Here is a 13004-nt window from a genome sequence, read left to right as displayed (position 1 = left end):
AGTATATGCTAATCACAAGTTTCAAAACCCTAATTCTTGCACAAATTTGAGAGAATTTTGATTTTTGATAAAGCGTAAGGATGAAAGACACCTCGAAGACTTTTTGAAGGAGGTCCGCAACATGAAAAACAATATTCCACAAAACGGCCTCCCGCCAACTACAAACGCATGCAAAGGCAACCTCCTCCTTTCAATTCAAAGACGACCTCCAATCTTTGCCTTCAGTTGTAAGCTTTCTCTCGTCCACCAACCTTGCCATCCAAAATAGTTTAAGCCTTCAATTGATTAAAAATTTGTTTTTCAGAGGCATAGAAGGCCGCATGACAAGGTTTCGTTGGCCGTTTGCAACAAAAGGTAAAAGAAGGCGAATGCTTTTCAAGGGTGTAAGAGTGCTGCAACTTCGATAAAAGTTAATTTGCAGAGAGTCTTGTAGACATTAATCAAGTGTTCACTCTATGCTGGTGTGATTTACAAAAGTACGGGTATCTTCGGAGGGAGAGTGGACTCTCTCACAACGGGTCCACTCTTTCCCTCTGGGGCCCCTAAGAAATTCAACGATGTTGTCATGCTTTGCGCGTGATGAAGAAACGCGGACCTAGGCCACTCAGATCTACCGCCTCGAAGTATCTAAGTCTCGGAATACATCAAGGCGCAAAAGCTCAAGGTACTTCTCCACTCTCTGCCTCTCCCTTCTCTCTTTGAAACGCACCATCGTCATCCTGTCCGTTGCCCAGGGCCTTTGCTCCTGAAGACCCAAGGTATTGAAAGACTCGATTATGACCCCATCGATAGCATTATCTATGCAAAGACAAGGACACAACCCCAAATAAGGCATGTATATGGACAAACCAATCTCTCTGATTTTTGTAAGTTTTGTAAGGCTTTTTATGTTTCGAAATGTGATCCTGCATGTGTATAAAATTGTTAATGTTCTTTCTTACAAGTATGCTTGTGTTATTATGTATTCAACCTAGGCTGCAAGATATTATAACATGTTTACACAGGTACAAGTGTACAACGCAATGCACTTGTGGTAGTTTGTGGTTTGTCATGATTGCACTAATCATCTCCAACCCCCGGAAGTCGTTTTTATGTTTATGAGTTTGCACAAAATATACATTACGATACATTCTCTGTTTGGAGAATGCATAGGTGTGCTTTCAACTACATTCATCACAGATGCCTAAGCCTCTGCTGTTGTTGCTGTTTGCTAATAGTACCCTTTCAACTTCGCACACGATAGCATACTACAACAACATTCCTTACTTGAATAAACACAACCATAGAAAGTCCCAGTAAATGGTTCATGGGTAAGGACAAGATACATGGACAATGCTACTGGCAATAAGAGGCTAAAAAGGTTCAGAATTTGCATATGTTTCACACAGCTAAAATTGAAGCTTTTCACATGCTTTGCAAAAAGCTGATATTACAAGGGCACCTTCATAGCTCCTTATATTACTAACTTTGTTACTCATAAGGTAGAACAGTAAAAAGGACTTCATGCAATTGTAACCCTCTTGTTTCAAGGTACTTAAGAAAAAGGGATGGAGTAAAATACAGAGCTGCACTGTGCCCCTCAACCTCATATTTTTCACCCTTAACCAAAGAAATGCTAGCCATATACGAAATGGTGCATGACAAACTTTTCGACATGGAAATTCAATCAATTTCCCTGAAGCATCAACTTGAGTGAACGGTTTTACAAGGCCAAAACTGGCTTATACATCCTCCCTACAAGAAATATAAGGCATTTGCCTGTACTCAAGCACAAAGGGATTAACAGGCAGCAGCACATTGAATCTCATTACGAGTTACAACCCCTGTAACCCCTTAAAGCGATAGGCTGAACATCTATCCTCAGTATAATCTTTTAGCTATAAAATTCTTCTATATGAATCGGAAAGTCTGAGAAATATAAACAAGGAAGAGTGACATAAATCAGGATTGCCCTTGTTACATTCAACTGCTTCTTCTACCCTCGTTCTAGTGAAATATTGTTGAAACTACTTAACATGGAAACAATCTGACGTTAACATTGAAACCTCTCTCTATCTCTCTCTCTCTCATCAAGATATACCTTGTTTCATTGCAACTTCTTAATTCTACCCATGTTCTATCGGGAACATGATCAAAACTACTTACCATGAAAACAATCTTACTGAATGTTGTTACTGTTGAAATCCTCACCTGAAACTGTTCTCTTATGGAAAATGTGAGCTGTATCACAGTTGTAGTTTTAATTATAAGGATAAACTAATCATTTGGGTGCATACACAGGGATGGTTTGTTCCCTAGTGAATATTCCTCATGTATACAAAGGTGTAGCAAGGAAAACAAAAGTTTGATCTAAAATAGTGCACGGCCCCCTTCCAAAACCAAAATCACTTAAGAAAGTGTAACACATGCACGTTCATGGCATTGGATCTCCTGGCTCTTAACCACACAGATTTTGAACAGCTTGAAACTCAATCGGAAAAATCTGATTTGTCAAATGTATAAAAATTGAAGTTTTGCACAAAACCATGGGGGACAATTTTCACTTTCCACCTCTTTGCCAACTAATTTTAAAGCAGGATTTTGACTGGAGCCCGGAATTATACTACCTGCACCATCACACCTATTTTTGGGAACATGGTGACTAATTTTTGAGCAGGAGTTTTACTGGAGTCAGAAGTTTTACTACCTTCAGGGTCACAACTGGTGTTTTGGGAGCATTCCAGAGCCAACCACAGCCATCCAGCTTGTTGCAGACACCACAGGCATTATCAAGAAAGCTACTAAATAGTGCAGTAGAACACCAATGATCCTTTGTATTTGATGATTAACCTGAAGCACCACAAAAATGGATCACCTTTTACCCTGTAATTATCAAATCAACCTTAAACTGCATAGATACATACAGTGGTAGACAAATTGATGTACAATTGTAAAGGAATTGTGGTTTGCCCAGAAATACTGACTATTATGCTACTCCAGCTGTCTCGACAAATGGGCACATAGTCATGCTTTCACAGCTCCGAGGCACGTTCTATCCCTGTGAGCATCTAAAGCAGACATGTTTTCACAATTCAAAGCATAGCAGAAATGCAGGAGATGGTGTTGGATCCCACAAGCTTCTCTTCTAGTGATACCAAACAACCTGCCATCACCTTCCCAAAAAACAGAGCAAACTCCCCGGGCTTAGGATTTCTTTGCTGGCAAAAACCAAATCCAGCATACATATATTACTAGGAGCCATTTAAAAACACCTCCACACTCTCCAACTCCACTGGACTTCACACTAAAAAATTGTCATTTTTTTTGTGCATTATAGATTATGTAAAGATGGTATTACCAGTACACATAAGACACCACCACCTAGGGGGCATCAATCTTCACAAGTAGCCCACTCTCACCCACTATTCCGTTTGGTGCTCCAGAGCCACCAAATTGATTACGGCCTGAGGAAGGCATGATTAACATAGACCGCAAATCTTGAACCGTGGCATTGCAAAAGAAGCACCGTTGGTTGTTAAGAAGATGTCTAGAGATGCAATGCCAGCAAGACTTGTGGTTGCAAGGGAAGAACACGGTATTTATTTCACATGCATAACAAATGCTACAAATATCTTCCTTCTCTCCTTTGGTCCTGCTACCTGCTTCCATGTGTCCATACACAGAATAAGTCTCGGTCTCTCTCTCTCTCTCTCTCTCTCTCTCTCTCTCTCTCTCAGAGATCAGTTCTAGCCGGGGCGGGTATCGTCCTTAGCTGGGCATATTTCACTATACACAGGATCATTCGCTGATTACATGTACATACACTAGTGTAAGATGTTTTTTATTTTCTTTTTCATTCAGTTTTACATGGCTAGGTATATCCATGGTACCATTGTATCACCTTTGGTCTCATAGACCCTTGGAGTCTTTCGTAGGCGTTAATATTACTCTCTCTCTCTCTCACACACACATTGTCAAATTAAGGTACGCCTGCATATACTCCAAAGCGTAGATAAAGGTATAATATATTACCACAGTCATGATCTAGTATGGTTGCAAATGAGTCTTCTTCAAGCTCTCTTTGCATGACTGCTGAAGCCTCAGCTTTGAGCTGCCTTAAAAACCCCTTCAGGTCAGGAAGCCTTGCAAGAGAAGGATCCCCTTTGAATGCAGTAGCCTGTATAGGAGCAAACAAAAGGAAAATCCACACCAGTCCGCTTGCAAACCAATCATCAGTGACAAATTGAAAGGTTTGAACTTCATACCCAATTGTACTCAACAAGATACTCAAAGTTTCTTGTGGCTACTGAGGAAACATCTACATTGAGAATTGCCTGTGCCACATCATGCTGCAAATACTGAGTGGATTCCTTAGCTGCGGAAAGGTTCAGAATTATACCCACAAGCGGGGCCAAAATCATTGCTCTGTTTATCTTCTCCAAGGACTGCCCTTGATGCCTTAATGTACTGCAAAGAAGACACAAAAACATTCCCTCAAATATCATCATTACTGTCTCTCTAGGAACAAGGGGCACACCAGCATCAAATCCCTACTCGTCTATACTAAAATTATCCAACATGAACAATTTTGCCCCAACAGGCAGCAAAAAGGCTCCACATGCAATCCCAAAAATATTCAGAAATGCAACATTGTGTATCCCAACACACTTACTTCTGAACAGAAAAACTGCAATCCCTTGGATCAGAACGGAGAGCTTAAACTTGCCTTTCAAAGAAAGTTGCATCTGCTGTAGTTGTTGTATGGTTCAAGACAAACATCACCAACTCACAAAGCCTTACAAGGTTCATTTCTGGACCACATAAGAATGCCTGTGGAAGTTCTCGGGTGAAGAACTCTAAAATTCTCTCCAAGTTACATGAGAGTTCAAACATTATAGAGCACTTTCTCTGTTGCAAATCAGCAACCTGCTGCCAGACAGGAGATGGAAGAAACAGAAACGATGTTAAAAATACATGTTCCATCTTTGCACTTGATCCTTTGAAAGTTGGAACTCCTAGACAATAAAAAAACTGTCCAGTGATGAGAGGGAAAGGAAAAGGGCAGGAGCACGTGGGGGATGTGTGGAGATGGAGAAACAGTACCTGACGCTGCTCACTTTGCTCTTGCATTTCTTTCATTGAAACCGAGAACTCTGTGATAGTCCAATTGAGAGTGTTGAATAAACGATTAAGGAAAGAGGAAAACAGCTTTTCATCCTGGATACACCTCTCTCTCAACAAAGTCTGATATGCCAAAGTCTGTAGTGAGCATCTCATTGGAGACAACATAAAGATACTACCCATGTGTGCGTGTGTTATTAACAAGCAGGATATGAAGCTGTGAGTAGGAGGTTTCTGAATACTAACTTGGAAAATCGGTGAGCATGACTCCCCATGTGTTGATGACTTTGAGGATCCAAAACCTGTTCCTTTACACAATCTCAACAATATATTTGTGACTGGAATCCAAAATCTGTTGTCAAATGCAGACAATAATGCAGCCGGCATGACTTCAATCGCAGCAGTGTTGGTTTCAAAAGCAACCACATGCTCCTTATATTGCACCAAAACTGATATGGATTGAAGAAGAGCATCTCTTATGTCTGAATTTGCTATTCTTGTATCATTGAAATGAGTCACCAAAAACGTTATCTGTACACATAATAAAACATAGTAAATAAGTAAATGAACACTCTCTCTCTCTCTCTCTCTCTCTCTCTCTCTCTCTCTCTCTCTCTCTCAGTTCTTCCAACCACGAGTGGGCACCGCCCCAGCCATGGATGACATACCCACAGCCTCATCGAGCCACACATTTCCGAGTGCCCGACCCCCCACCAGACCCCACTCTGGTGTGACTCTAGATCAGGCCATAGCACTACAACGAGCCTGACATCCCAGACTCCCTGGACCTCGCTAGCAGCATAGACATCAGCCCCAGCTTGAGGAGATCTTGGAGAGGCACAGAGCCACCTTCCCATGCCCAGCGGATCTGCAGAGCCTTCTACAGGCACATGAATCAAGACTCAAGAAGAATGCTCCCCTCAAACAACACAATGTGCATCACCACATATTTCAATAGGTACGCCAGTTTGAAACCACAAAACAGGGTGATTCATGAACCAAGGTGGTTAGAAACATAAGGCACGATACGTACAGTACGTGTTCGATACGAGTACAGAAAGTATTTGAAGATAAGGTACTTTAAATATGCCACTCTTTTTCTAGTTGAATATAAAATATGGTATATTGAAAACAATCATGTACATATAATGCATACAAGTTGCATGGGAAAGCATATGGGATGCATAGATGAGGCATAGGGTCTGCCTAAGGTCTAGGCCAAACAAGAACTTCAATGTTTACATAGAAGCTTGTGCTGCAGTAAAAATGTACCCTACACATCATGAACTAGCCCTTCTCTTGGTGCAATCAAAGATTGACATTAGCATGGGAAAAGAGAAGGACAACACCGCCCAAAACCTACAAAAAGGTGGACAACCATCTAAAAGGGATTTAAAGGATGCTCCATATACATATTCAACGCTACCTCAACAAAGAGAGCTTTCTCATTGCGCCTCTCCAAGGATGTGATGTATTGCTTGGAAAACCCTACAATGCACGCCTTGATCCTTGTAAGAACTTGTGAGATTTACACTAGTGACCATGTGAACTAGGGACAATAGGGCACTTTTTACCTTCACGCTTAAGGGGTTTTCCCCCCGCGTGTGTACACACTCTTTAAGAGTGTGTAAAGAGACTTATTATGTTACTCACAGTCTGTATACATGCAAACAATCCATACAGCCTCCATACTCTGTCAGCTGCAATAAGGTGGTCTAATCATGTGCGCGCATCCCAAGCAACAACCAACAGCATACACAAATCAGCACACGCATCAATCCATGAAGCAACCTCAAGAAAGCAAAGTCGATTCGGGCCATTTTCCAATTTCTCCAATTCTTGCGTAATCAAAGTAATTAGCCTTAATTACTTTGTTATTTTTTCACAACTGGAGTGCAAACTTTTAGGAACATCTGCCGTACACAGTGGCCCAATTGTAAGCCCCAATCCCGGACATGACAAGCACAAGCTACATAGGTCAATCTCCCAGCCTTCGATGTTGGTGGCAGTCACTTGGAGAACAAGCATCGAGGTCATCTAAAGATTAGGACATGTGAAGTCAGTTCATTAGGTGAATACATAAGGCATACAACAGCATCTAAGCATAGGTGCATGGGCCAGCCCAATCTACCAGTTGGCAACCTTTGGAGTCATAGAATATCCATGGGAGAGTGTGATGTACCAAGTCGGCCCTCCTAGCTCTTGGGGACAAAGTCCATAAGGTTTGATTAAGAAAAAACACCTTTCTTGCTCAAAAAGCAAGAAAAAGCAAAAAGTCAAACAAGATTGACCACGAGCCAAGGGCACCATTGGAAAGAGGAGACTGAGCTGGATCAAAAAGCTAAAAGGCGCTTTCTCAAAAAGCAACTCTCAGGCCAAAAAGCAAGGCCTTAAAGCCAGAAAAGCTAAGCACCAAAAGTTGAGTAATATTTTATTAATAAAAGTAAAAAGAAAACGAAAAAGCAAAGCATAAGCATGGACAAGCTTTTGGCAAAAAGCAGAGCCCTTTTCAAGTATAAAAAGGCTTGAACCTCTGAAGGAGATCGAGGAGCATGTGTGTGGGCATCATTATGATCATGGAGAGCTGCTTCTTTGCCATCAACACCTTCTCCAACTTGCTTTTCAGATATACGATCAGCCCTAGACTTGTATGGGCATATGCATGGGCGATACGGACGCATGTACAAAGCTCTACGGATCTGTGCGGACATGTACGGACTGAAATATCAAAAACCCTAAAATTTTCAGAAACCCTAAAACTGCTCAAAAAATCCTTAAAAACGGCTTTTTGGAGGTTTTTATCGCTCGAAAACCATTAAAACAGGATTTATATCAGTTTTCTTGCCATAAAAAGCTTTTCCAAGGTTTTCTTCATCGACAAGGCTATACAAGTTGTGGACATTATTCACAGGATGAGCAAGTGGATTTAGAACTTGGACTTGAACTTGGACATGAACATGGAACTTAAACATATAGCTTCGACATGGATCTAGACTTGGACTTGAACTTGGACATGAACATGGAACTTAGACATATAGCTTCGACATGGATCTAGACTTGGACTTGATCTGGACTCAGTTTTGGATTTGATTTGGACTTGGAACTTGGACTTGGATTCATTGGATTTGGATTTGGATATTGGATTTGCTACTAGCCCGGTGAGAGATACTTGTGGGTCATCCCCGTGGTGTGCACACCATCAGAGATCTTGTGCCTTGACATCGACATCAACATCGACTTGGATATCCTACATCAGCATATTTGTCTGTTTTGTATTCATTGATTGTATTGATCCTGGCCAGCGTGCCCGTGGATTGTTCCTGAATAAATTCCTGAAAGGGAACAGAGCTTGTTGCCCGCTCAGTGTGGTGTACTGTGCAAGATCCCCATTCCCTTTTATCTCTCCCCTCTCTCTCTTTATATCTTTATCTCTTGGACACGTGGTTGAGTTTGTCATTGCACGCCTTGCTAGGCTTACAGTGGTACCAGAGCAAGATTTCTCTTGAAGAAACTTTTTAGGGGTGACAGAGCCATGTCGAGAGCAGAGGGAGACCAAGGACCTAATGAAGGAAACAACTATAAGGCCAATCCAGGACTTTAGGATGGGAACCAGGGTCATCAGAAGAGTATCATGACTTTCAGCAGTTCAAGCGATTTAGAGACGAAGAAGTCCTTGCTTGGAGAACCAAGAGGGAACATAACCAAAGAAGGGCTCGAATGTTTGAAGATTTCATCAAGGATCGAGCCACTGAAGCCAAAGGAGTTGAAGCTGCTAAAGCCTATCTTTGAGCCAAAGAAGTCACCGTTGCAAGAGGATCTAGAGCTACCCGCTCTAGATATCATGGAGGAAACTACTCCTAGGCCTACTCTTTTAGATAAATATGAAAAGGAATAATCCCATTATCACAATTGAGTTTTGCCTCCTCTCTCTCTCTCCCTCTCTCCCTCTCTCTATTCCTCAGGATAGGTAAGAGAAAGGAAGACAAAGAAGCCAGAGAGATCGGAAGATCGTCAGACTGACATCATGCCAGGAAGTCTTGCGATCAAGACAGATTCAAGAGGGAGGGATTGTGCCTCTACTCTCTTCATTGTATATATTGGACTGGAACTGACCGTTACTTTGCTTATAATGATTACTTAGAAATGCTCTAGTTCGGTGTCAATGATGCCAAATAGCCCAAGGAGCAAGATTTGTATATGGGAGGCAACGATGCCAAATGACCCATTGGATGGCAATGATGTCAGAACGACATTTGTATGTGGGAGGCAACAATGCCAGATGACTCATTGGACGACGACAACAATGCCAGAACGAGATTTGTATATGGCAGGCAACGAGGCCGGATATCTTGGACTTCGCAGTTGGGCGATCATTGCAACCAGATGGCCTAGAAGACTATAATGGATTTCGCAGTTGGGTGGTCATTGCGACCAGATGGCCCAAACGACTGTATGGATTTTGCAGTCGGGCAGTCATTGCGACCAGATGGCCCAAACGACTCTGTATTGGATTTCGCAGTCGGGCGATCATTGCGACCAAATGGCCCAAATGACTGTATTGGATTTCGCAGTCAGAAGGTCATTGCGACCAGATGGCCCAGATGACTGTATTGGATTTAGTAGTCGAGCAGTCAATGTGACAAGATAGCCCAAATGACTATTGATGAACTCTCCAGCGGTTCTAGTGACCAAATGGCCTTGAGGATAGTCTGAGCGGTCCTAGTGGTCAAATGGCTCAGCACGGTTTCGATGAAACTAGACAAGACAATCCATGAACAGGAGGATCGTTACTTGTGCATTGCATACTGATGTATGTTTTAAATTCTTTGACTTTGTGTGCTGTTTTTGATGTATGGACAATGCTTGGATTTATGGCATGTGATAGTCCACTGGGCTCCAGACTACCTGGCCAGTACTTGGAATACCCAATAGACACGAATGTTGCATACTTGTTTGTTGACTAGGTTGTGTCTAGTTTTTGCAAGAGTAAGTATGCATTTATTTTATCTAACACATGTGATAGGTAATGAAGATGTACCATCAAGAACAAGGACATCGGTCCAAGAAAAGACATTGAGATGTTGCCAGATGAGCAGATCACACCACACATATAGGGAAAGACTAGATGCACAAGCTCCCCCAATGGGGCTAGTGCCTTGTAACATGTGGATGTACTTGATGTACCTTGGAACATATGAATGTACTTGATGTACCTTGAAACATATGGATTTACTTCATGTACTTGGAACACATGGATATACATGGAACATATGGATGTGTTTGGAACACTTGCAAAATGCAGTTGAGGACAACTGCAATATAAGAGAGAGGGAATGTAACTATTTGTCCCTCCTAGCTCTATTTCACATGATGAAACCCATGCCCGGACATCAGATAGGTGGAAGAAGACATGGGAATAGGGTCCATAAGGTTTGATTAACAAAAAGCCATTCTTTGTCAAAAAGCAAGAAAAAACAAAAAGTCAAATAGGATTGACCGCGAGCCAGGGCACCATTGGAAAGAGGAGACTGAGCTGGACCAAAAAGCTAAAAGATGCTTTCTCAAAAAGTAGCTCTTAGGCCAAAAAACAAGGCCTTAAAGCCAGAAAAGCAAAGCACCAAAAGATGAGTAATATTTTATTAATAAAAGTAAAAAGAAAAGAAAAAAGCAAAGCATAAAAAGTCAAAGCAAAAGCATGGACAAGCTTTTGGCAACATGCAGATCACTTTTCAAGAGTAAAAAGCCTTGAACCTCTCTTGTAGCATCATGAAGGAGATCTGGGAGTGTGTGTGGGCATCATTATGGTCATGGAGAGCTTCTTCTTTGCCATCAACACCTTCTCCAACTTGCTTTTCAGATATACGGTCAACCCTAGACTTGTATGGGCATATGCATGGGCGATACGGACGCATGTATGGAGCTGTACGGATCTGTGTGGACATGTACGAACTAAAATATCAAAAACCCTAAAACTGCTCAAAAACCCCTTAAAAACAGCTTTTTGGAGGTTTTTATCACCCAAAAACCATAAAAACAAGTTTTATATCCTTTTTCTTGCCAGAAAAAGCTTTTCCAAGGTTTTCTTCATCAACAAGGCTATACAAGTTGTGGACATTATTCACAGGATGAGCGAGTGGATTTAGAACTTGGACTTGAACTTGGACATGAACATGGAACTTAAACATATAGTTGGATCTAGACTTGGACTTGAACCCACTTGGAGAACAGGCATTTAGGTCATTTCAAGATTAGGGCATGTGAAGTTAGCCCATTAGGTGCATACATAAAGTATACACCAACATGTAAGCATAGGTGCACGTGCGAGCCCAATCTACTAGTCGACAACCTTTGGAGGCATTGAATAGCAATCGGCCAGCCTATGTAAGGAGCCCCACACTCCCTTGCATAAATCATCTCATTCCTCAAGAGTTCATCAAGCATCTTAGTGAGCATGTGTGCCTAAAAGCCTTAGGGTTTCTAAAGCATACAATTCAGCCTTCAAGCACCCCATGCTTCATCTCCTAGGCAACATAGAAGATCCTCTCATCTTCAGCCAACATATGTGAAATTCCTCAAAAGATCCAGACTTGCATACATGGCTTCATAGAGTCTTCTACAATGCTATTGGATCAACATATGGTTCAGCTAGCGTTTGGTCTTCCTCGTCCTTAAGTTTGGCAGTCACAATCATCGTACAAGTTCTCCAAAGTAATACAAGCAAATACTCATGCTTGCAAGGGGGGCCCTTCAGTGGGTAATTGGGCCCCAATCTAGTGTCGACTCTTATCTTCTCTCTCAACTCTTCTCTCTTAAGTAAAGTGGATTGCATAAACTCAAAGGTTCAAAGGAGGCTTTGTTGCATGTCACAACAGTCAACGTTTCGCATGCTACAACTGATTTAGGGGAAAAGATGGAGAGAGTCTTGGGAGCACCTAATCACAAATGTTAAGATATATTAGCAGCATGTATGGAAAGACACTCTTCTCAATGATAATCATGCAAGCATTTTGCCACTCTCATATTGAGTCGTGTTCTCTCTGCATACTTGATTGGAGAGGGTTTCCAAAGGATGGAGAGGATTTGATTGTGCTCATCTTTTATGTGGATGAGATGCTACTCACAGGACCTAATGGTGACAGTATTTCAGCATTTGAAGCCGAATTACATTCGTCATTTGAGATGACAGATTTGGGTCTGTTGCACTACTACTTGCGTATACAGTTTCTTTAGCATGGTGATGGCATTTGTTATGTTGCAGTACAAGTACATAAAAGTGTTGCTGACAAGGGGAACTAGGTGCTAGGTTGGTTCTTCATGATGATGGTGAACCATTTGATGCCATGATTTACGACCAAGCTGTTGGATGCTAGGTTTACTTGTGCAATAGGAGACCAGACATTCAATATGGTGTGTCCGAAGTGAGCAAATTCATGCATAGCCTAGGAACTAAGCATTGGCACGCTATGAAGCTTGTCTTCAAGTATTTACATTCTCTTGGATTGTTCTATGCCAAGGGGGGTGATAATTCACTTGTATGCTTTTAACGATTCAGATTGGGCTAGTTGTTTTGACACCCAAGTGTCCACATGCAGTAATTGCTTTCTTTTGGGTACTTCATGCATATCTTGGTTGGGCAAGAAGCAACCAACAATGGCCATCTTGGTTGAGCAAGAAGCAACCAACAATGGCCACTTCATATTGTGAAGCCAAGTACAGAGCAACATTCACAGCAACAGTTAAGTGTGTATGGCTCAGAAGACAACTAGCACATCTACGTGTGGGATCACAATTTCCCACACCCATTCTTTAAGCCACTCAGAGTACTATTGCCATGGCATGAAACCCAATTTTCCATGCTCATACTAAGCACATTGAGGTACACTTCTATTATGTCGGAGAGAGGC

General features: G+C 41.8%; 1 protein-coding gene across 31 annotated transcripts in view; it reads right to left on the bottom strand.

Annotated features, from left to right (window-relative positions):
- Positions 1-257: 257 nt before the first annotated feature.
- LOC147613503 (E3 ubiquitin-protein ligase RKP) overlaps positions 258-13004 on the bottom strand; it is an 88663-nt gene continuing 75916 nt past the window's right edge. For 3 of the 31 annotated variants that reach the window (XM_086781445.1, XM_086781448.1, XM_086781446.1), the window contains 8 exons: positions 5347-5631; positions 5083-5223; positions 4706-4908; positions 4245-4446; positions 4012-4156; positions 3338-3638; positions 2964-3152; positions 2205-2829 (listed from right to left, as the gene is read on the bottom strand). In XM_086781445.1, the coding sequence (XP_086637571.1) occupies positions 3361-3638; positions 4012-4156; positions 4245-4446; positions 4706-4908; positions 5083-5223; positions 5347-5631 (1254 nt within the window). In that variant the 3' untranslated portion in view covers positions 2205-2829; positions 2964-3152; positions 3338-3360. Of the gene's footprint in view, positions 799-2204; positions 2830-2963; positions 3198-3337; positions 3639-4011; positions 4157-4244; positions 4447-4651; positions 4909-5082; positions 5632-13004 lie in introns of those variants that run through there. The other 28 variants (XM_086781438.1, XM_086781442.1, XM_086781440.1 and 25 more) reach the window with 24 other exon arrangements.

This window comes from Cibotium barometz, chromosome 43 (genome assembly GCF_041138505.1).
Source record: "Cibotium barometz isolate CiBa-2024 chromosome 43, ASM4113850v1, whole genome shotgun sequence".
In the NCBI taxonomy this organism is placed as follows: domain Eukaryota; kingdom Viridiplantae; phylum Streptophyta; class Polypodiopsida; order Cyatheales; family Cibotiaceae; genus Cibotium; species Cibotium barometz.
This window is presented reverse-complemented; position numbering and strand designations above follow the sequence as displayed.